Genomic DNA, 24,027 nt, shown 5'->3' with positions numbered 1-24,027 from the left:
AAGCAAAAAGTTCGACCACAGTAAATCAATAGAAAGAGTTTGTGCACATGAATAAGGAAAAAAGTGAACCTCATCATAGATTGCCATGATCCACAACCAACTAAAATCCAACATGCCCTGTTACAATGGCAATCGAATTGTGGTTTGAAAGCCTACACAGATTAGGTACTATTTGGGGGGGGGGGGGGGGGGGAGACATACTCAATCTATCACTTTTTGATGTGTCACATTTCCCCTAGTTGAGTTAGGGTCTCCGAAAAACCATGGGGAGATCTTGTGTTATTCACATAAAACTAGTTAAACTAGGCGACTTTGTACTTAAGTGGTACACGTGTTCAAAAAACAACTCTAAAAAACAACTTTAAAGACCTAATTGAATGGACCCCATATATCACGTGCACACATTCCTAGTATGGTTACATTTGTAAAGCACTCCAATTTGACTATAGAGAGCTAACTCGATTGGTATGAAGGCAAACATAAGATCTCCCCATGGTTATTGGGGATTGAATAATTTAACTAAAACTAAAATTTGGTTGCCACACCAAAAAAGTGATCACCATGGTAAGCTTTTTACAAGTTCAGCTATATAATGTTATTCTTTTATCTTTTTCTTGGTTTTTTGCCTAGTTTTGCAAATTGAAAAAAAACTAAAAATCGAATGAAACTTTAAAAAAAAAGTTTATATCATTGCTTCTTGCTTTGTGTGGAACGCAATGTTGCAACGCAAAAGTGATGTGCATGCATGTAAGCTCTGTTTGAAAGCTTAACCCTTTGACTACTCCGGTGCTTGACATGTTGCTCTCCAATGAGCGACACTTGACATGTTACTCTTGTACAACGGCTGTGTGTGACGATGTGTCTCCAATGAGCGATGCTTGATATGCTACACTTGCACGAGCGTTGTGTGTGACATTGTGTGACGAGTACATGTGTGTGGTGCTGTGATGTGTGCTTGCGGTTGCTCTAGCAAACGAAAAATCTGTTATCGACCAACTTGGTTGCCAGCTAACAAATGAATAAGGTCATTCAATATAAGTAGTAGTTAAAAAGTTAATTATTAGTTGTAGTATTAGTAGTTAGACTTATAAGTAGTAGATAATTATTTAGACTTATTAGTAGTTATAGTATTATTAGTTAATTAGTTAGACTTATATAGTATTAATACTATTTATAATAGTTAATAGTTAATTATTAGTTGTAGTATTAGTAGTTAAACTTGTGTTAGTTAGACTTATGTAGTATCAGTAGTATTTGTAGTAATTAATAGTTAATTAGTAGTGAAATGAAAGCAAAAGAAAAGAATATTTTAAACATATGGAAACAATGAAAGTGCAATGATCTTTCAAATGTATTGAAAAAATTAAACTTTATTTGAACAAACATTATATTTTGAACGGACGGGGGAATGGCACCTTCCCCCATAACTATTTAAATAAGAAGATACCTATGCCAACTCTTCACATGCTATATATAATGTATTTTCATTTTATTTAGTTTTTGAAGAAGTATTGTTAATGTTTATTCGTTTTAATATTTATTGATTTCATTTATTTATTTGAATTATTATTAAGTAAAAAAATAAAAATCATCATTCTCGCACGTAAAAGAGATCAACTAGCTTTTAAAAAATTTAAATATGTAATTATGAAGCATAGAATGTTATTTTCATGAACAAGTGTAGTGTAGTTGAATGATCAAAATGTATTGTTCTCATTAGCATCAATGGACACTGCGCAAAAACAAAGTCATAGGGCATCCTTCATGACTTCTAGAAAAAGGAAAACTATGGCTTGCAAAAAAACATCATTAAAACCCTTTTGCTACAACTTGGTACGACAAAGATAAATTTGAATCATCTTGGGCAACAAAATGTGAAAGCATCATGCTGCCATCTTGCAAAAGAACAATGCATCTACAAAAGAAATACAAGTAACAACGACTTTGTCAAGCATATTCTTATCCTTGCATGCCAACAACACGGAGTCAACATGATAATAATGAAATGCCGACCATATCTTATACATAAAGACAGAAACAAATACGTGGTCTCATTGTTACCAGATTACATAAAATGAATTCTCAATGCAAAGCTATTATAGCTTCAACTCTTAAGTATAATTGATACAACCATCTCCATCTCCAAAACGACAACAACGATTGCGAACAGAACCTTGGACTATTGATTAATTCTCAACAACCCTCTAGTCTCTTAGAATGATGCATCGCTTTTGCAGTCATCTACTAGAATTGACTTAACTACATTTGATATTGCATATGTGTTCGCTTTCAACATTCTACATAATCCACAAATCCAGAAGTACATGGCTATAGTAGAACATCCACATCCAAGGACATGGCTTTGTATCCTCGATAGGCAATCCGTCAAAAGGATCATAGAGCTTCATCATGAAAGCTCTCCATTCGACCCAATGCTCTAAGCAGAACATGAGAACGAAAGAGGTTATAGTTTGCTCGATAATATAATTGAGCGCATTCCAAAGAGCCGATCAACACGATTTTGCCTGCATCATATTACAGAATAATAATTGTATTATACAAATAACAACAACGTTTAGGACAGATAGCTTGCCTGCAAGAAGCTCGCCCTGTCTAGATATCACCTTGGAAAATGCAATGTTCCTATTCCTATTCCCACTTGGCCATGGTGCCTATGATGGAAATATCTACCTTACTGAATACATCAAGATGCGGGCATTAACCCTATACTCTATGTACACCTTACACAAGCTTTATTTCCTGATTCTATAATATCTAAAATAGGTTGTCTTGATCATGAAAATCACAAGCACAACTTGCCTACAAAGGCACATCAACAACTACAAGTACACAAATAAGAATAACTTCAATGAGGAGGTCACCAAGTACATCCTCCGCTACAACATTCCCACTTCAATAATGGGATCCCCATCTTGTCACTAGTGTAACTTGAAGGACTTTATCACAATGGTCAACATATGGGGCATGTCTCATTCCTGATAGTACTCTAACAAACAAAACAACAATCTATCTACAACCACCTCATCGATGCAACATACGGCCTATACAATGTCAATGGCACACCAGGTAGTGAAAAGAGCTTTCACATACGTTACTACAATTATAATCTCATTGCCAAGAATAAGAGCACACTACTAACAACAAGCACAAGAGTAGCTGGAACTAGCCTATGTAGCTTATCCACCACAGTCCTCTATCAGTTCAAGATACTAGGACATGCATAATAATATCCTGTACAGTTGCAAGAGACAAACGAACACTACATTGCAATAAGAGAAACTGACATAATCATCATCAGTGAGATGCCCATGTTAACAAGGACAATGTTTGATATAATAGTGCGCTAGGTAGTGAGCATTTGCCAAGGCTCATTGCTTAATCCATTTAGTAATAAGCTCATGATACTATTTAGAGATCTTGCACATTTACTACCTATCTACAACCATCAAACCAAGTTTTGTGAACAATGTCACATTACCTCCTCATCGTACTGGGCACATGGAAAGCAACACACTCTCTCAGTTCGACACGCATGCGACCTGCCATTCCTACAATTTCAGTTTCTACAAGTGATTATGCATCGTTGTCCAACAAAGCGAGAGATCCATGAATATTTTCATCAGTGTATGATTTATAAGAAGGACATTCTATATTTCATTAACCAAAAAACAACAATCATATACAGACACAAGGAAGTTGTTCACAACTACAACAAGTAGATTCTACAAAAATACTATACAACCAAACAGGTCCACACCGTCAAAGTTTAGACAAATGGAAACAATGAGTCAACATTGCAGAACCTGGCTACATGACAAGAATTTCCACAAGATAGAGGAGATAGCAATTGGGGCAACTGCAATGATAATTGAGAATATTAACCTCACCATAGGTGCAACAAATGGTGCGATGTATAAGATCAACCGTATTGACACATCAAATGATAAAATGATATCAGGAATCCAGATCATGATCTAGTCAACAAACCAATAGCTCACCCTGTAGTGCAGTAAGCACCAACGCAAGGCATTGAATAGAAAGTGGTACCATAAATCCACATTCTCGTTGGCACTCGCATACATGATCACTGGTCACAAATCACAAGGAGCCATAGTCAACCAAAAAACACTTCTACACATAAGAAGCATGTTCGCATCTAGGCTAGTCTACGTAATGCTCTCCCGCATAACCAAAAGAAGAAATTTGCGTATCGTCAACCTTTTGGATATATTTGCCTTCACTCTGATACCTTTCATGACACCATGACTCAAGTAGAGAAACAATATAGCTCAACAAAAAACAAACAAAGATTAAATACAACACATTCTATCACACAACAATCTCATATGCTTCTTGTAACAAGTAATAAAGTAATCTTCTAAACCTTCTTTCAAACGTTATTTGTTAATATACTAATGTATTTTTCTACTTTTCTTCTCCTACTAATAGATTTATTAGCATACTAATGTGCTTTCCTCATTTTCTCATTTATAAATACACATCATTTGTCAAGGTAAAGATGACTCTAGATGAGGTACGCACAATTCAAACGATACTTAGTATGTATACAAATACAAATATATTGCTTGATCTAAGCACATTGACCTATGCATGCAGATGTTTCAACTATACATTCAAAACCACAGGAACACCCACCGCCCAATTGAGAACCATTTTGCAAATACACAAAATTGCAGGTATGTAAAGACAAATCAAATGAGAATGGCAAATGTTGCTGGGCAAAAGCCATCGACACATGTCAACGGATTTGCAACATACAACCATCTCCAAAAACTTATAGTCACATCCACTCAAATTCTCAACAATGAACAATGTATTGTATAAATGACAAGATCACAACTGGTACACAACCTCCTACAAACTTTGCAACCTTTATTTTTACTTGAAACAACAACACTAACTCGTATGCACTTAACATGCAGGACTTCTCAAAGACATACTCAATAGACTTGAACTTAAGTATGAAGACTCGGTTGACAATTCACTAGAAACAAGCATGGTCCAAGAGCTTTTGGACACAAGAACAAATATCATTGAAATATACCCAATTGAACTGTTGCATTATGGATTTAACATCTCGCTTAACTAGTTGGTAGAAGTACGAAAAAAGAACGCAATGACATACTAAAAGATTACATGAAAAAGAACCACTACAACCATGGTTAGGATAATCCTGCAATAACGATCAAGAAGGTCACATACCTATCAAGCAAATAGGTCTACACCCAGAAACACGGTTCCAACTTTGATCCATTCGGTAACATAATCTATGTAACATGCAAGTTCTCAAGCATTAAAAAAAATTAAAAATATCAACTTTTCTCGCAAAAATGTAGACAAAAGTAGACTTAAAAAAAACCAAACTTCTGCTAGTGTTAAACTTGTAGCCTCAACCACTGCAAGTTGTTCCACTAGCTCAAGTACTTCCATATTATCTGACATCATCTACAACTAAAACCCATGAGCTAGTTTAGAAGTGCCAACACAGAGACACAAAAGCAAGTACTTCATCTATAACATAAGATGTAAGAAAAATGGCAAGGAGTATGTAGGACAGACGACCAACATCGAGAAAAGATTCTAGCAACATTGAAGAAAGCCCGTCAAGAAAATGAAGAAAGACATAGAAACATTCCCATGGTTTGAGGATAACTTCGAGGCTAACATAGAAGTAATAGTTGATAGCATAGACAAGGCTAAGAATTTTGAGCAGGCCACCTTTTGTAAGAAACATGCAACCGTGAGACAGGGTACAATAACCTATAGATGGACACCTAACAAGATGTAAAAAGTATACATATTCTCCTTTTGAGATAGAACTATATAAATGTAAATGTTTAAACTCATGATCTTTGACTAGAACTATATAAGTATACATATTCTCCTTTTGAGATTCTCCATGTATTTAAACAACGCTAAATCTTATCTGCAAACGTACTTCACTTTAAAACACGTCACATGTCTAAACACCAACAGTTTTATGCTTCACTTTAAAACACGTTACATGTCTAAACACCATCAGTAAAACTGTTATATAACAAACATACAAGAATTGAACACGGAACTTCATACTCCTTTACTTAGTTGAACATGTTAACCTAGTTAGGCCTCTGGTAGATCACGTGAGAGGCCTATGAGGAGAGGACCTCATGTCCGAGGGCTGTGAAGATGTTTGAAAGATAGACTATATTACCTAAAAAGAAATTATTTAAAACGACTCTAGCGGGGTCCCAGACTCCTGGTGGTGGGAATTAGGGGAGTGTGGGGCACATGGAAGTCACGTACCCGTGATCTGACGGAGAGAGAGAGAGAGAGAGAGAGAGAGAGAGAGAGAGAGGTGAGCGGTTCTCGTCGCCATCGTCGGAACAGTGAGTGGGTTTTTCTCTGAGATCACCAGCAAACCTCTCCGTTTCTCTTGAAATGTCCATTTTCTGAGTTGTCAGGGTGGCCGTGGGGAGCTTTGCTTGAATAAAACATCGTCGAGCTTGTGAAAAGCCCGATCGCCAAAGGCAAGCTTCTCGTTTTCCCTGTCTTCTCGTTCGCAGTTTTGCATTTTTGATGCTTTTTCGCGATCCGAAGTCTTCGTTTTGGTAATGTTTTTCATTTTTCCTTCGGCTTCCCTGGCCCCTTTCTCTTCTCCCTGCAGCTGTTCTTCCAGACCCTTTTCATGCCATGGCTGGTCTCCGATGGCCCCTCGACGAAGGACATCAAGCTCCACAGGTGCGAGCTCAGGTAGCAGCGGAGCTCGGCAGGACTGCAGATGTGGATGTCGCATCTCACTATTCCGACGATGAACGGTCCTTAGCTGCGGATTCATGGTCTGTCAAGAGTGAGTACGGTAGTGTGCTTGATATTGAAGACCAGCGACAAACCGAAGCCGAATACCTGGCTGCAGCCAGTTTCCGCACTTTGGACTACAGGTCAGAGTCTTGCTTCAATCTTACTAACATTCCCTTTGAGTAGGTGTAGATAACCACATTGGGATATAGGCCTCTAATAGGCATAAACTATTCCTCTTGCCATAAGAAGAAAACTTTCATGCTATGGATCTATATGCCAAAATCAGTAATATTCATGCAAGGGATTTCTTGGGACTGCGAAATCGGTTTTGTATTGATTGTGTTACAAAATCGATAAAATCTTAAGTGTCTATATCTAATTTCCATGAGGAGCTGGTGTGCACTGACTGCCAATTTGAGTCCTCCATGAATGGTTCAAATGCAAGTTTGTTTGTGCTCATGGAGATTATGACACATTGAAATGTTATGCTAGAGTTAAAGATCCAACTAATTTTCATGTTGCATGTGATGGAAAAGAGAGAGTGGACTAACCATTTTTGAAAAGCCGCGTCCACAGAAAACATTATGTTTGGATGGGGATTCTAGTGGGTTGAAAGATTTGACAAGGAGTTTTGGAATCCCAATTGTAGAGACACTTGGTTTAAAGCTTTAAAAGAATGTAGACCATAAAGACGCCCAGAAATAATCCCAGTACGTTTGGGTCTAATTCAAGGATGGTCAATGTACGATATAGTCATTAATGCACGTTAAAATTTTATGGCTCTTTTGTGAAAAGGAATGCCATTGCTCACTTTTAGAGTCCTGCCACACATTTAGTCACTACTTGCATTTCAAAGTAAAGGTGACTATAATTTTAGTAAGTAAGAGAGAAAGAGGGTATGCCACATGATGGAAACTTGACATGTTATTCATCTTGAATGTTTAGTAGGTCTATGCGTCGCTGCACTTTTATACCTTGCATGACTTGAAAAGCATAACAATTGTAACTTTTTTGCTGAATGTTGTGGGATAACTTAGTGTTTCAACTTGAGGCGAACATTATTACATGGTCGATGCAAAGCTGTTATAAGGAAGACTCTAATGAGATATTTAGTTACAATCTTTTAACTTGAGTGGACATTGTCACATGGTTGGTGGAAAGTTATAACATAGAAGATTGTTATGAGATATTTAGTGCGCATACTAAGAAACGTTGTAAGTATATAGCAAGATTGAAGTACTTGATTCATCCAATGGATAATATGAAGGTAAAAAGTGAGAACTTTATTTTATGGGCTGAGGTATTCAACCAGACTCAAACTCAAATCCTAGACTTACATACACTAAGGTATGCTCACATGCTGTCAAGGGGGTTCGCGAATAGCCACAAAACACGGAGGTTCTTGATCAAGCAAAATGAGAGGAGATAAGTGACAAGAGCAATAGATACCTAAGAACTCTGCATTGCTCAGAATAGGGCATGATACAATGAGAAGAAACCCCCTAATATTTCCTATCAATACAAAGACCATAACACCTTGCAATACCTTCAGCTATTCAAGCAAAATGATATGCAAATTCTCTTCTCAAATACTTTTTTCAGGTAGCCTTTTAGGCTAAGGGTGTCATGAGGCTATAGGTTCAATGAAGGAAAAGCAAGGAAAAGACATCCATACAAGCATTTTGAGTATGTGCTTATGGGTACTTAAAAAGGATCTTAACGGGAATTTTAGGGGGTAGAACTAGTCCATCAAAATAGTTTGAATATCTGGTTTTAAGTTCAAATAACTTAATGAGAAGCTTGGGTGGATTTAAATACATGCAAGGACTTATATTAAGTGGTATAAGTCGTTCAAACCCCAAAAAAAAAAAAAGTCATGCATTTTATAAAAAGTGGCATTTTCAGCTATTTTGAGAAGAATTTTGAAATGTTTCTTGTGTAGTCTTGTAGATTAGGGTCATTCCAATAATTTTGAGTATTTGAGTACATGAATGACTATATTTGGAGTTTGTATGACAAAGTTATGGCCAAAACAAGTCCCAACCAGACTTGGGGCTTGTAGAAAAACAAAAATAGGGAAAGCAAAAAGTAAAGGCAAGGAAGACAAAAGCAAGCTTTTGTATTTGAAAAGTAGGATTTGAGTTTGTAAATAAGGAATAGAGTTATATAAATGGAAGTATGGATGAAGGAGAAGGCTTGTCTATTTGAATTCTGAGATACATTGTGTCTTGGTAAAAAGAACATGAGCTTGAGTTCTAAATGGGTCTCTTAGCACAAAAGGCTACTCGAATAAGGAGATTGAATAGAGATTCTACTCAACTTTGATCTAAAAGCTATGAAGGTATTGCAGAGAGAAATCGTTCTTGTATTATCAGAGTATGCTTGAGAGATTCTCATCATTGTATGGTGCTTGTATTTAGTAATACACAGTGTTGTCTATCTTTTTGTCTCTCGTGTTCCGTTTTGTTTGTTCAAGAATCCTTGTGGTTAGTGGCTATTTGCGAATCTCTGTGACATTTGGTGAACCCGACGTGAAAGCCACATTGTTAGCAAGATGGAATAATTACCCTTTTCAACAAGTACATCCGAATCTAATGAATAAGTGAAACAACTTCTTTGCACATTCAATGCATATATGCAATAACAACAACACCATTAGCAATAGATGCAACTTTAAGCCAATGCACAATATGAAGTTGGAGCTATGAAGGCTATGGAGGCGATAGAAAGGCAGAAAAAACTCTTTGATAGTCACAATGTTTCAAGCTATTTGAAGCTTTATGGGTCAAATATGGAGTTTCTTAGTATGATTGCTTATACGATGAGTCAATACTTTGTACGATTGGTTATGTCATCCCTAAAGCTGTGTATTAACGAGCTCTAGGTTGCGAGTCTTATTTGGCTTGGCTTCAAGAAAGCTTTGAAGGAAGAATACCACTTGGAAGACAAAGTGCAACTTTCGTGAGAGGATATACAAGTTAAGTGGTAATCGAGCTTCTACGAGAGTTTGAGTCTCTATTTAATGAGATGAATGCTGTAGGTCAAGTGACCTCAGAGCTTGAGAAGGTGGAGTTATTTCTATAGACTATGTCATGAGGGCATGTATTTTTAAAACCTTACTTAACATATGGATTAATTTTTAATCACATGGTTAAGTAAATGTTGCACACTTGAGATGTAATTGGGGTTAGAGTAAATTTACAAGTGCGGGACTCCAGAAAATCATGGAATGTCAAAGGCAAATGTTGCTATAAGTTATACTGCACAGGTACTTGGTGGTATCTGGCGCTAGTTATTGGCCTAGGTCATCCATTTGGCCATAAGTGTCAGTTGGTGGCATTCGAGAAGTGGCGTTTAATGGTACATAACGCCAATCTGATGGTCAAAGATGGCGCAGAGATACTCGGGAATGAAAGTTGTCTAACCAATTTAATTATTGGCCAGTTAGATTATTTTTCAAGGCACCGAAATAATTATTAGATTAATTTTCAGTATTTAAAGACTGAAAATCAATATTTAATTATAAAAAATGTTGAAAAAACCATTTAGAAAGGTTGCCACTTGTCAAAAATGTCCATGCAAGACTGAAAAACGTCTTTAGAGATTGGAGATATGCATTTTTATAAATTCAGTCTGCAAGAGAGAGAGAAGAGGTTGTTGGTCTGATTTGTAGCCATTGGAGGACCTTCTAAGGCTGTCAAGGGTAAGAGAAGACCAATCAACAGTTGGTGATAGCATTTACAGGCTGTTGAGACAGGGCAATAACAATAAATGATTGATTTTCTTTAGTTCTTTGTATCTACATGTTGTTGTGGCAGGGCAATAATTGCATTTGACTGATTTTCAATCATTCTTCGTGACAAAACTTTGAATTTTTTCTCTACAGCTTTTCCTCTCATCTCCTAGCCATTTCACAGCCTTGCTCTGATGATCTCGGCATTTGGACCCTTGGAGGTTGAGAAATTGCAATATTCTTTGTTGTAAACCCTAATTTACAGCAAAAATTAGGGTTTAGCAGCAGCCTTGAGAAGTGTACCAGAAATTGGAAGCTCTAAGTCTTAGATTCAACAAGGCTGAAGGTGAATTTCAGTTGAATTCAGGTGGAGGACTAGCTAGGCATTGAATTTGGGGCATTTTCATCATCTATGAAGTGGGTGAGGGTCAATTAAGTGCTCGAATCAAGGGGCAAAATAGATTGAAGACTTGCTGTTCACTTTGGACAATAAGGGGAGTCGAAATACCAAAAGGGATTGGAAGGATTCCATTGTAAGTCAACTTTTTTCTTCAATAAATAATGCCAAGAGGCATATTCCATGGTGGATTCCGTGAGGTTTTTATTCCACGGTGGATTCCGTGAGGTTTTTATTCCATGGTGGATTCTGTGAGGTTTTTCGGTCGATTCCGTAAAACTATATTTATTTGCCGGGACTCGTATACAAGGTGGATTTCTTGTGCGAGAAGTTGACGGGGACGCCTGTGCTTTCGGGCGTCATGTTAATTTAATGTGTACGTGGGTGATTCCACAAAATATATATTTCAATTAATGGATGTTTATGAGTTTAGAGTGCACTCGTATTTAATTAAGGTTAGGACAGAGTTCCAACCTATTTATTTATTTTGTAACAAAAGACTGCTAGGTATTTACTTTTGTGGGTTTTATCTTATTATTTTTTAACAATTGTGAATGCTTTAATTGATGTGTAGAGTAGGTAGCGGTGGCGTTGGGAAGCACCAGGCGACGACGTGTATTCAGATTACCTAAGAAGATATTATCATTTTTGATGGGCGTGCATCTTATTATTAAAGGCGTGGCGCTAATATCTATTTAGGCACGCTTATTTATTAAAGCGCTTGATAAACATTTATTATTTTGTATGTGCATAGGTGCTCGGTTTAAATATTTCATTATTTGACATTGTATTTGGGTATAACTCGACTTTTTGGATGTCCAAATGCTTTATTCTTTATTTAGGCAAAAGTAAACACAAAAGCTAAAGCATGCTAATTGTAAATTGGGTTATTTTTGAGCTTAGAGATTAATAAATTATAAATACATGCCTTGTGAAGCGCTTACATAAGGCATAGGGAGAGATTGTATCCAATTTGACGTTTTGTCTCATGTCGTGCAAACCTCTCTTCTTGCTTTATGAGCTTTTGTAGAGTTCTTTGTTCTTGGGGATCTTTCGGTGTTCACAACACGCGCATACAGCATCCGATTTGCGCACTAGTGGTATCAGAGTAAAGTTGAGATCAAGTGCTTTCAATCGCCTACCATCTCGAGAGAATACAAAGCTCTTGGAACGAGCGGGCTCTATAGGCAGTCTTGCGACGAAATGTCAATATCAACGTGTTCTTGGTGGTGAAGAACCCCTTGTTGTGCTGTCAGATCTTGAAGGACCACTCCTAGAAAGCAGAGGACCATCTCTGAAGATCCTTTGTAAGTCTCTTTGGTTAACAAAGAACAAAGAAGAAATATTATTTAGTTGGAGTTTAATAAGCTTAATAAACTTAAGAAAAAGCTTAAGCTTCCAATTTCAATATCAATGGCGGAATGATGTACTGAACGACGTCGAATCTGATGACGATATTCTCTTGTCCTGCGCGCTGCCAACGATTCATTAAAGTTATATTTCCTAAAGCTTAAAGCTTCTAAGCTTTACAGAAAGTCTTCAATTCAATCTTTAATCTCGTTCTTAGTGAGTGTTCACACCGAGCTCTTCTTGAACCACTCCCGAAAAACTTCATCAAGCCTCTGTTTACACCTGTACTTTGATAGAGTTGATTTCTAGCAAGCAAATTAACATACATGGACTATTTTTCGCTTAGAAGAAGACCGTCATCAATTACCGTACCCGCAAAAGAAGCAAGATCGTAAAAAGCCATATTAAAAAAAGAAGTCTTTTGATTTATTGAAACATGCTTTAACACATGTACTTGCTTTGCAATTATTTGATTTTTAATCGATCATTTTTTTCTAGTAGTCATTGATGCTAGCGGATCAAGAATATGAGCTGTTCTTATGCAAGATTTACATCTCATAGCCTATTCTAGTTGCAAACTTAAACCTTTTGAATTGAAGTATTCTATCTATATTAAATAATTGTTAGTTGTAGTTTAAGCCTTACATCAATGGAAACACTATCTAATGGGATCTAAATTTATGATTAAAATCGACAAACAAAGTATTAAAAATCTTCTTAGTCACCCACAAATCTTTGATCATCGTATCAAATGGGTTGTTTTCATTGAAAGTTTTTATCCACTTATCCAATATCAATTCGGAAGAGAGAATATTGTTATCGATGCATTAAGTAGAAGACCAAGTATCCATAATATTTTCGTTCTATCTTTTGATTTCCTTATTCCTATGAAGGATACCTATGTCTATGATCTCAGTTTTCAAGCTGATTGGAATAAATTAGTTCCTAAGAACTGGATTTCAATTGAGTCTCTGTCTTATTCATTCTGATGGATTTGTTTTATGGGAATAGATTGTATGTCATTTTTTCATTTAGATAATTTGTGTTGCACGAAATTCATTGTTCCCCATATCAAGGCCATAGAGGTGTTATTTTTACTTTAAGAACATTGGTTGAAGATTTTTATTGGCCACAAATGAAATTTGATGTTTCTTTGTTTCTCAGTGTTTAATTTGTCAAAGAGTCAAGCGACACCATGGTAAGTAATATGGTTTGTTAATGGCTTTACCAATTCTTGAATGTCGATAGGAATAAATTTCAATGGATTTCATAACTGATTTGCTTAATACATAAACTAATCATGATATTTGGACTATAGTAGATCGATTTAGCAACAAGCATATTTTCTACCATGCAAGAAAACTTTAACTGTATCTCAGGCTGCACAATTGTTTTTGAAGACTGTTTTCACTAACTATGGTTTGCCAAAAGTTATTATATACCATGGTAAGTAATATGGCTCGTTAATGCCTTTACCGATTCCTGAACGTCCATAGGAATAAATTTCAATGGATTTCATAACTGGTTTGCCTAATACATAAACTAATCATGATATTATTTGGACTATAGTAAATCGATTTAGCAACAAGCATATTTTCTACCATACAAGAAAACTTTAACTGTATCTCAAGCTGCACAATTGTTTTTTAAGACTGTTTTCACTAACCATGGTTTGCAAAAAATTATTATTTTTTATCGTGATTTTAGATTTTGCAATAATTTTTGGATTACTTTGTTTGCTAATTTAGGTACTAAGATTGATTTTTCATTTGTATTTTATTCTGAAATCAATGGACAAACAAAAGCTACTGATATTATAATTTTAGATCTTTTGCGTGTATATACAATTTTAAAACCACAAACATGGGATACACACTTGCATCTATTTCAATTTGCATACAATAATACATTCCACACAGCTACTCAAAAAACACATTTTGAAATCATTTATGAACATAGATTGTCTACATCTGTTACATTATTGCCAAACAAAGTTAAAGGTGCTGATGATATTGCCAATACACATGCTATTATTTTTGTTGAAGTTAAAGATATGATTGCGAAAGTCTAACAATTATACACTAAACAAGCTAATAAGAAAAGAAAAGCCATGAGTTTCAATGTTGATGATTATGTTTGGTTATGCATTGAAAAGAGAAGATTGCAAAGTGTTGAGAAACATTGTATTGTTAAATTAGCACCTAGATTTTATGAACCTTTCAAAATAATTCACAAGATCAATGACAATGTATTTAAATGAGAACTATCCCAGCATTGGAAGATCCATAATACTTTTCATATAAGTTTACTGCGACCTTTTAGAGGCCAATTACCTGCACATCTTGTCTATGAAAACCCTCCTTTGTTAGAGGAAGGAATTGAAATTTTTGAACCTGAAACTATTCTAGACGGTGACTTTATGACCACTAGAATTGATCGTAGATATTCTAGATACTTAGTTAAGTTTAAAAATCATCATGTTGAAAAAGCTGAATGGATGCATACTCGCGACCTAAGTACTTACCTCTCACTGCCTGCTCCACATTGACCTAATAGCAATTGAGGACAATTGCTATCCCACCTCGGGGGTATGATGCTAGGAGGTGTATTCCACGATGGATTCCGTAAAACTATATTTATTTGCCGGGGCTTGTACGTAAGGTGGATTCCTTGTGCGAGAAGTCGACGGAAACGTCTATCCTTTTCGGGCGTCATGCTAATTTAATGTGGATGTGAGTGATTCCACAAAATACATATTTAAATTAATGGACGTTTACGAGTTTAGAGTGCACTCATATTTAATTAAGGTTAGGACATAGTTCCAATCTATTTATTTATTTTGTAGCGGAAGACTGCTAGGTATTCACATTTGTGGATTTTATCTTATTATTTTCTAACCATTGTGAATGCTTCAGTTGATGTGTAAAGCAAGTAGCGGTGGCGTTAGGAAGTATCGGACGATGGCGTGTATTTAGATTATCTAAGAAAAAATGATCATTTTTGATAGGCGTGTGTTTTATTATTAAAGACTTAGCGCTAATATTTATTTAGGTATACTTATTTATTAAAGCACTTGACAAACTTTTATTATTTTGTATGTGCATAGGCACTCGGTTTAAATATTTTATTATTGGACATTGTATTTGGGCTCAATTTGACTTTTTGGACGCCCAAATGCTTTATTCTTTATTTAGACAAAAGCAAACACAAAAGCCAAAGCATGCTAATTATAAATTGGGCTATTTTTGAGCTTGGAGATTAATAAATTTATAAGTACGTGCCTTGTAAAGCGCTCACACAAGGCATGGGAGGAGATTGTATCCAATTTGTCTTTTTGTCTCATGTCGTGTAAACCTCTCTTTTTGCTTTATGAGCTTTTGTAGAGTTCTTTGTTTTTGGGGACCTTCCAGCGTTCACTATGCGTGCATACAACATCCAATTTGCGCACCAATAAAGCTAAAAAAATACCAAAAGAAGTGTCAATTTTGGGGCCAATCGGGTGTGCATTGTCCAAGATCAGTAAGTAAATTTGTATTTTCAGATTTGCATTAATTGTTTGTTGTTGTAATTAAGTTGTAATCAAGGATTTACCACCCATTCACGAAAGGAAGGTTGGTTACAAACAGTGGATCCAGTGTTTCAAGCGCAACTAGGAGAGCGTTTTGAGGATAGGTTGTAGCCTATGGATGTGAAGACCGACTAGCAAGACGTGAAGGACGTAGTTACTACTTGAATGAATCGGCATATGTGGAAATCTAGATTGCAAAATGGGACGGTCTCTTCTACGGTCCCTTCTATCTCAGTACCTTCTACTATCTTGACCATAACTCCCACAATAATGCCCACTCCTGTAATGTCGATCCGTGTTTCTATGCCTACACTTCTTTCTATGCTAGTATCAATACCTATGGTTCCGCCACTAGCCTCTACAACTTCGCCACTCAAGAATGACGGTATGGATGAGAGATACTTAAAGGTATAAGAGATCTAAGACTTGATGTTGCTAAGGTTGCAGCACCAACTACTGCATCTGAAAAGATAGGTTCTTTATAGGCATCGCCTAGGAGGGAATATGCCAAAAGATGTATTTGATGTGACAGTCATGAGCATCAGTGCAAGGATCGTGAATTCTTTAAAGATGTTAGAAGAAAGAACTTGGTCCTATGGGGACCAGAGGGTAAAATTTGCTTAATTGAGATGGGAATGCCAGTGATTTCAAACTTTGGCAAGGGAGGAATGAAGCAAACTCTTGAAGACATGGCTGCACAGACTTCTTATGTAATTGGAAATAATGCTTTCACTTATGGAGTACAAATTGAGAAGAAATCACAGAGTAAATTAGATTTTTGGACTTTTGCTTTGGATACAACACATAAATGAAAATTGCAGCAGTCAGAATTATCTCTAGCATAAGACAAAATATAAGAAAGAGATTGGGTAGGATGCTCCAGTAGACCCTTATTTTGTTTATGTATATCTAGCAAAGACTCAAGAAATTGAGATACTTGTTGGAGAGAAAAGAAGACGTGATAATGAAGCTCCTATCACTTCTAAAAAGACTAGAGGGGGTGAGCAAGTTGCTCCACCTCCTAAACCAAGACCTGAGTGTGTCATGGCAGATAAACAAAGAAAAGAAAAGAAACATGATATATGTCTTAAGAAGCAGCTCAGCTATAAGCTTCTTTCAGATATTGAGAATAGTATTGATCTAAAGAAGGTTCTTTATTTGGACAGTAAATTGGAACTTACTCTTGGTGAAATATTGTGAATCGCTAAGAGGGAATTTCACGATGTGATTATAGATATCATTAAAAAAAAGGCAAATAATCTAGATTGGAGAAGGACAAAGTAGCACAATTGAGGAGTTGCTTTGCAAAGAGTTAAATGAAGAAAAAGAAAATGAGAGCTATGTAGTAAATGTTGCAGTATGCCCAAATGTCATAAAGAATAGTCAGTTGGTGCGTTATGAAGAAGACGATGCTCCAATTATGGTTATGCGTAGTCATTTTTCTAGATCACATTGGGCATGAGCAACCATTGAGATAGTGGTTAAGATAGGTGAAACGGCTACTCCATGTATTGCTTAGATACATCATTGATTAGAGATCAATAATCAGTTGTTGCGATATGAAAAAGATGATGCTCCAAGTATAGTTCCTTAGAGTTATTTTTTTAGATCACGTTGGGCATGAGCAACCATTGAGACAGTGGTTAAGATAGGTGAAACAACTACTCCATGCATTGCTTATACATCATGGATCAGAGATCAATGTCATTGTATGCAGAGTCTATGAGAGCGAGAAATGGCTAGTGGATGTTGAGTATGAATGGCAGATGAGAGCCGCCAACAATAGTGCTGGAGAACTATACGCTACATGCCCGAATATCAAGGTATCTATAGGTGATCTACAAAAAGATTTCCATTTCTTTGTGTAGCACTCTTGTTCTTATGATATTATTTTGGGTCAACCATTTATTATGGAAGCATAGATGGAGACAAAGGTAATGGATGATGGGTTTGCATATGCATGAGTACGTAGTAGAGATGGAAAAAGAGCAATATAGTTTATGGCCGTATGTGTGAATCATCCTAGGAATAGAGATATTGTATGGGGTGTCCCTTTTCCTGCAAAAGATTCAGATTTTCTTTAGGTACTATTGCCTTGCGGAAGAACGGTGTTGAAGGAGGCAAAAGCTCTTGCCTCATGGTAGAAGTGCTTTTTCTTCAAGCTTTGTTGGTTTTTCAATAGATAGTTCTATTTCTTTTCAGAAAATTATAGAGTTGGCTAGAGTTGCGTAGTAGTATATATGCAAGAAGGAGAAAGATTTGAGGATTGCAAGTGTTTGTAGGATGATGAGCATATAGATGGGATGTATGATGGCTTGACTTGTATAGACACAGTATTAGAAATAAAAGATATGCTAAAAATTGGTATGTAGAGTAGTCCTAGTGTTGTACCAATGGATTCCTTGTATATATTTCATGAAATTGCAAATTTTGTGTAGAGATCAGAGACATGTTAGCGATTGTTAGTCGTCCCTTGGCGGAGCAGGCAGCCACGTGGCAGTCTGGTACAGTCAGACAGATCTGTACCAGTCGGCTGCATTTAATGCAGCCGACCTGCCATATTTTTCGCATTATTTCAGGCTATTTATAGCCGGCAGCCTGCACATTGTTCCCACTTGTGATTGCAGATTTCAGGCTGGAGATTCGTGTAGACTGCAGTGTACTTCGAGGTGGACAGCAGGTTGCATCGTCGAGGTGGAGAGACGCAGTCTCGCGCACTGCGCCCGTGTATATATCTGCATATCTTTGTATACAGCACACCTTATACAACAGATCTTCATCTTCCACTGTCTCTCTCTCCTCTGTGTTCACTCTCTCTTAGTCTTGGTCCCACGCATCCGCATCCATGCACTCTGACATGGTATCAGAGCAGTGAAGAAGGGCTGACTGAGTGAAGAACCTACTTGAAGAGGAGATTTCATCGCGACACAAGGCTGCGTTTCCAGCGTTCGAGGGTGAGCGGGAGGGCTGCGCATTGGAACAAGGTTGAAGCGAGCGTGGAGTGCTGTTTGAAGAGGAGGAAGGCTGTGTTTTCAGCTTTCAAGTGCAGGTTTTATTTTTTCATCGCCTCCGGCGTTTAAAGAAGGTTCGGGACGCGGAAGAAAGAACCCTAGCAGGCTGCGTTTTCACAGTCAGAGGGGGCTGCTTTTGCGTTTGCGCCGGCATTACAGGTGAAGATGTCTATAGAGATTGACTTGGAGTTCCAGACGATCATGGATCGGAAGGTACCTGTTTTACTGGCTCTTTCCTCAGATCAAAAGCTCAATGGTGACAATTACCGCATCTGGCGTGTGATGATGTTGGCCATCCTTGAGTCTTATGATTTGGCAGAGCTTGTACAGGAAGAGATCGACCGGTCCTTGGTAAGAGATGAGTCCAAACTCTCTTCCGATGCTCGTGCGGAGTTGGCTAAGGCCGAGTCTCATTGGGACAAACTGAATGCCCGGATTCATTCTTTTCTATTTTCTGTCTTGTACTATAGTCGTGATAGCCCACATCGAGCACTTGATGCTGGCTCGGGAGATATGGCTGGAGCTTGGCCAGATGTATAACCGGATGACCCTTATGAAGAGGGTTTCTTTGGAGGTGCAGATGCGGACCTTGTCCATGAACAAGTCTTCTTCGTTGCGGGAGCACATCAACAAGCTTAGACAGCTTCAGATGCAGGTTCAGAATGCGGGAAAGCTGATTTCCTCCGAAGACATGGCAATCATACTCTTGTTCCAGTTGCCGCCACGATTCGGTGCTTTCTACTCCGCCCTTATTGCTTTGGGGCGTGAGTCTACTCTTCAGTGGGAAGAGTTGGTTCCTATGGTCTTGGACCAAGAGGAACAACTGAAGGGACAACATGCTTCCAAGTCGGAAGCATTGACAAGTCAAGCCTCTCAGAAGAAGGGGAAGGACCAAAAGAAGAAGAAGAAGAAGGACGACAAGTCAAAGGACAAGAAAAAAGAATCCACATGCCATATTTGTGGTAAGACCGGCCATTGGAAGAAGGATTGCCCCGACAAAGACAAGAAGGACAACCACAAGAAGGACTCCAAGGATTTTGGAGCGGTGGCTGCATCCACATCAGCTGTGTTTCTTCATCTAGCAGTCATTGAGGACTCTACCCCGAAGGCTTCTGATGCTGCGATGATAGCCCCCCAGGCTCGAGAGTGGATCGTAGACAGTGGTGCCTCCCGGCACATGACTCCTTCATCAGTTGGTGTTGCCCAGTTTTGCAACCTTCGCGTGGGCAGATTTCTCATCGAAGATAGCTCTTCGGTGTCTATTGCAGGACGGGGTGAGATGCAGCTTATTCCAAATGGATGTGGTGGTATCCATACCTCAGAGGTGTTGCATGTGCCAGGTTTAGGGTATCATCTACTTTCGGTTCATAAGATTTGTTCCCTTGGACTTTTGGTGGAGTTTGATAGTGATTCGGTACGAGTCCTTGATCGTGGATCACGGAAGGTTCTCTCATCAGGATATGAGGAGAACGGCATCTACAAATTGACGTCTTCTACTGCTCTCCCTACTCTTCTTCTTACCTCTCAGACATAGACAGAGCTATGGCATGCTCGGTTTGGTCACCTAAACTATGATTATCTTCGGAGGGCGTCACGTGGACAGCTTGTCCAAGGGTTGCCGGACATAGTGGTGAGCCAGTAGCCATGCGTCTCCTGCATTCGTGGGAAGCAACATAGGGATGCGATTCCCAACAAAGCTTCGCGGCGGTTTACTTTCCCGATGGAGCTTGTATCTACGGATCTTTGTGGCTCTATGCGGAACGAGTCCTTGAAAGGGAGCTCGTACTTCATGTTGATCGTAGATGACTATAGCAGGATGACTTGGGCCTACTTCTTGGCGTTGAAGTCGGAGGCTTTCTCCCACTTCAAGGATTGACTTCGCTTTGAGGAGAACCGATTGGGCTGGCGATTGAAGACCTTGCGCTCCGACAAGGGTGGTGAATTTGTTTCTAATGAGTTTGCTCGTTTTTGTGCAGATAAAGGCATTCTTCAGGAGTTTGCTAACACCCACACTCCTGAAGACAATGGCATTCTTGAACGGAAGAACCGAAGTGTGATCGAGATGGCGCGCACCATGATGGAGCACCGACATACACCTTGGTTTTTGTGGGCCGAGGCTGTGGCTATTGCAGTTCACATCCTCAACCGATCCTCCACTTCGGCTGTTGATGGGATGACACCTTTTGAGGCTTACTTTGGGACTAAGCCCGATGTTTCTTATTTTAGGGTTTTTGGGTGTGATGCCTATGTCCACATTCCCAAGTCTCATCGTGATAAATTTGAAGCGGCTTCCCGAAGACAGGTGTTCGTTGGCTACAGCTCTCAGTCCCAAGGCTATCGCTTGTATGATCCCGTAAAGTGGGATGTGTACACCAGTCGAGATGTGCGGTTCGTGGAGGTTCCGGCCATAGCAGCGGGTGAGGAGCATCCCGTTCTTGGAGATCCAGGGGAGACTTGGGCTCCCGAGACAGTTTCTTTGGAGCCAACGCCTTTTGATTTCGATTCTGTTTCCGAGACAGAGTCTACTATTCCACCGGTCACCCTCGAGGAGTTACCATCGGTGGATATCCCAGAGTCTTCAGCTGATGGAGAGCGACGAGGAGAGGTCTGGTCTCCTCCTCGTTGGGCTCGTGACACACTCCGAGATTCAGGGATCGAGGGGGTCCCTGAGGAGTGGGGACCGCAGGATGGTCCGCGGCGGTCACGGAGGCACCAGGCACATTCTACGGAGCTTGTTTGCTCTAACTATTGTTTGCTGACCTATGTTATGTAGGATCGAGAGTCCACCTCCGTGAAGGAGGCTTTACAGTCCGCACCATGGAAGAAAGCTATGGAAGCCGAGTTGGAGGCTATTAAGAGGAATGGCACTTGCTACCTCGTGCCTCGCCTCTCTCATCAGAAGGTGATTGGTGTCAAATGGGTCTTCAAGACTAAGTATCTTAGCGATGGTTCTTTGGACAAACACAAGGCTCGCCTTGTTGCTAAAGGTTTTGCACAGCGTCCCGAGATTGACTGTCATGATACTTTTGCCCCCACTGCTCGTATGGCGACTATTCGAGCTGTTCTTGCCTTGGCTGGCCATAGGAGATGGCCTCTGTGTGTGTGTGTGTGTGTGTGTGTGTGTGTGTGTGTGTGTGTGTGTGTGTGTGTGTGTGTGTGTGTGTGTGTGTGTGTGTGTGTGTGTGTGTGTGTGTGTGTGTGTGTGTGTTATATATATATATATATATATATATATATATATGTGTGTGTGTGTGTGTGTGTGTGTGTGTGTGTGTGTGTGTGTGTGTGTGTGTGTGTGTGTGTGTGTGTGTGTGTGTGTGTGTGTGTGTGTGTGTGTGTGTGTAGTAACATCACTGTATGAATCGACGATTTGATTGTCATAGGTAATCATGCACAGAAGGTCAAAGAGACGAAGGCAGCTTTACATCAGACGTTCGAGATGACGGACTCGGGTCTACTCCACTTTTTCTTGGGCCATGAGATTTATCAATCTCAGAGAGGGATTTTCATCTCTCAGCAGAGATATGTATAGGAGCTCTTGGTTTCCTTTGCGATGGAGGATTGCCGGACCATTTCTACTCCTATGGATCCGAACTGGAAGGCCACTTCACATTCAGATTCTCCCTTGGCGGATGCTTCTTGCTACCGTCAGTTGATTGGATCATTGATTTGGCTCCTCAACACTTGTGTTGATCTTTGTTTTGCTGTAGGTCTCTTGGCGGGGTTCATGAGTGATCCTCAGACGGTGCATTGGCAGGCTGCTTAGAGGATACTTCGGTATTTGAGGGGGACCTCTGACTTAGGGATTCATTATCCAGCAGGCACAGGTGGTTCAGATCTTATACTTGCAGGTTGGAGCAACTCGGATTGGGCTGGTGATGTGGACCACAGGCGGTCTACTACAGGCTATTGTTTTACCTTGGGTGCAGGTGTTATCTCATGGAGTAGCAAGAAGCAGCCCACGGTAGCCCTTTCGTCTATTGAGGCGGAGTATCGGGCCTTGTCTTCCACCACATGTGAGGCTGTGTGGCTTCGAAGATTGTTGGAGGAGCTTGGATGCCCCCAGACTCGTCCTACTTTTCTGCGATGCGACAATGAGAGTTGCATTGCCTTGGCACGGAATCCTGTTTTCCATGCCCGGACGAAGCACATAGAGATCCAGTACCACTTCATAAGGGAGAAGCTTCTGGATGAGACCATAGCTGTGGAGTACTGCAAGATGGAGGACAATCCTGCAGATTTGTTTACGAAGGTGCTTCCCCAGGCTCTATTTCGGAGACATGCCAGATCCCTCAGGCTTTTACCCCGTCTAGGCTCTGAGAGGGGGTGTTAGCGATTGTCAGTCATCCCCTGGCGGAGCAGACAGCCACGTGGCAATCTGGTACAGTCAGACAGATTTGTACCAGTCGGCTGCATTTAATGCAGCCGACCTGCCATATTTTTCGCATTATTTCAGGCTATTTATAGCCGGCAGCCTGCACATTGTTCCCACTTGTGATTGCAGATTTCAGGCTGGAGATTCGTGCAGACTGCAGCGTACTTCGAGGTGGACAGTAGGTTGCATCGTCGAGGTGGAGACCCGCAATCCCGTGCACTGCACCTGTGTATATATTTGCATATCTTTGTATACAGCACACCTTATACAACAGATCTTCATCTTCCACTGTCTCTCTCTCTCTCTTCTCTTTGTGTTCACTCTCTCTCTTAGTCTTGGTCCCACGCTTCCACATCGCTGCACTCTGACAAGACAAAGATTGGGTTAACTCAGAAAACAGAGTTTATGGCTGATTGTTTTCAGCCTATAGATTTTATTGTTGAAGTATTTCAGCATCCAGTGTGTAGGGCTGCTCCTATGCAGTCCATAGTGCAGAGGGATGATCATTTTCGGTCGAAAGAATTGAGGACTGATCCTCTTTAGCCGACAGAGTTGTGCTTACTCAAATAGATGGTTTACAATTTCAAAGAAAAATAGATCACTCAAATTCATACAAGATATATAGCTAGTGAATAGAGTAACGATCTAGAATGTTGATACAGGTGCAATTGTGGATGTGTTTGTTGAGGCATTTGTAGGTTGTGCCATCTATTCTCTAGGTGATTTGTACTTTGCTTATGATTAGTTATAGCTAACCTTGAAAATTAGAGT

The 24,027-nt window shown here is 39.2% G+C and overlaps 1 protein-coding gene across 1 annotated transcript in view; it reads left to right on the top strand.

The window, feature by feature from the left end:
• Positions 1-6,315: 6,315 nt before the first annotated feature.
• The window catches only part of AR401 (S-adenosyl-L-methionine-dependent methyltransferases superfamily protein), a 53,613-nt gene continuing 35,901 nt past the window's right edge, over positions 6,316-24,027 (top strand). The window contains exons 1-2 of the mRNA XM_087681319.1: positions 6,316-6,551; positions 6,689-6,962. Coding sequence (XP_087537445.1) covers positions 6,715-6,962 — 248 coding nt within the window. The 5' untranslated portion in view covers positions 6,316-6,551; positions 6,689-6,714. The remainder of the gene's footprint in view (positions 6,552-6,688; positions 6,963-24,027) is intronic.

This window comes from Lygodium microphyllum, chromosome 7, assembly GCF_053477565.2.
Source record: "Lygodium microphyllum isolate KBCC chromosome 7, Lygodium_microphyllum_v1.1.10, whole genome shotgun sequence".
NCBI lineage: Eukaryota > Viridiplantae > Streptophyta > Polypodiopsida > Schizaeales > Lygodiaceae > Lygodium > Lygodium microphyllum.
Note: the sequence above shows the minus strand (reverse complement) of the source record. Positions and strands in the feature narration are given on the sequence as shown.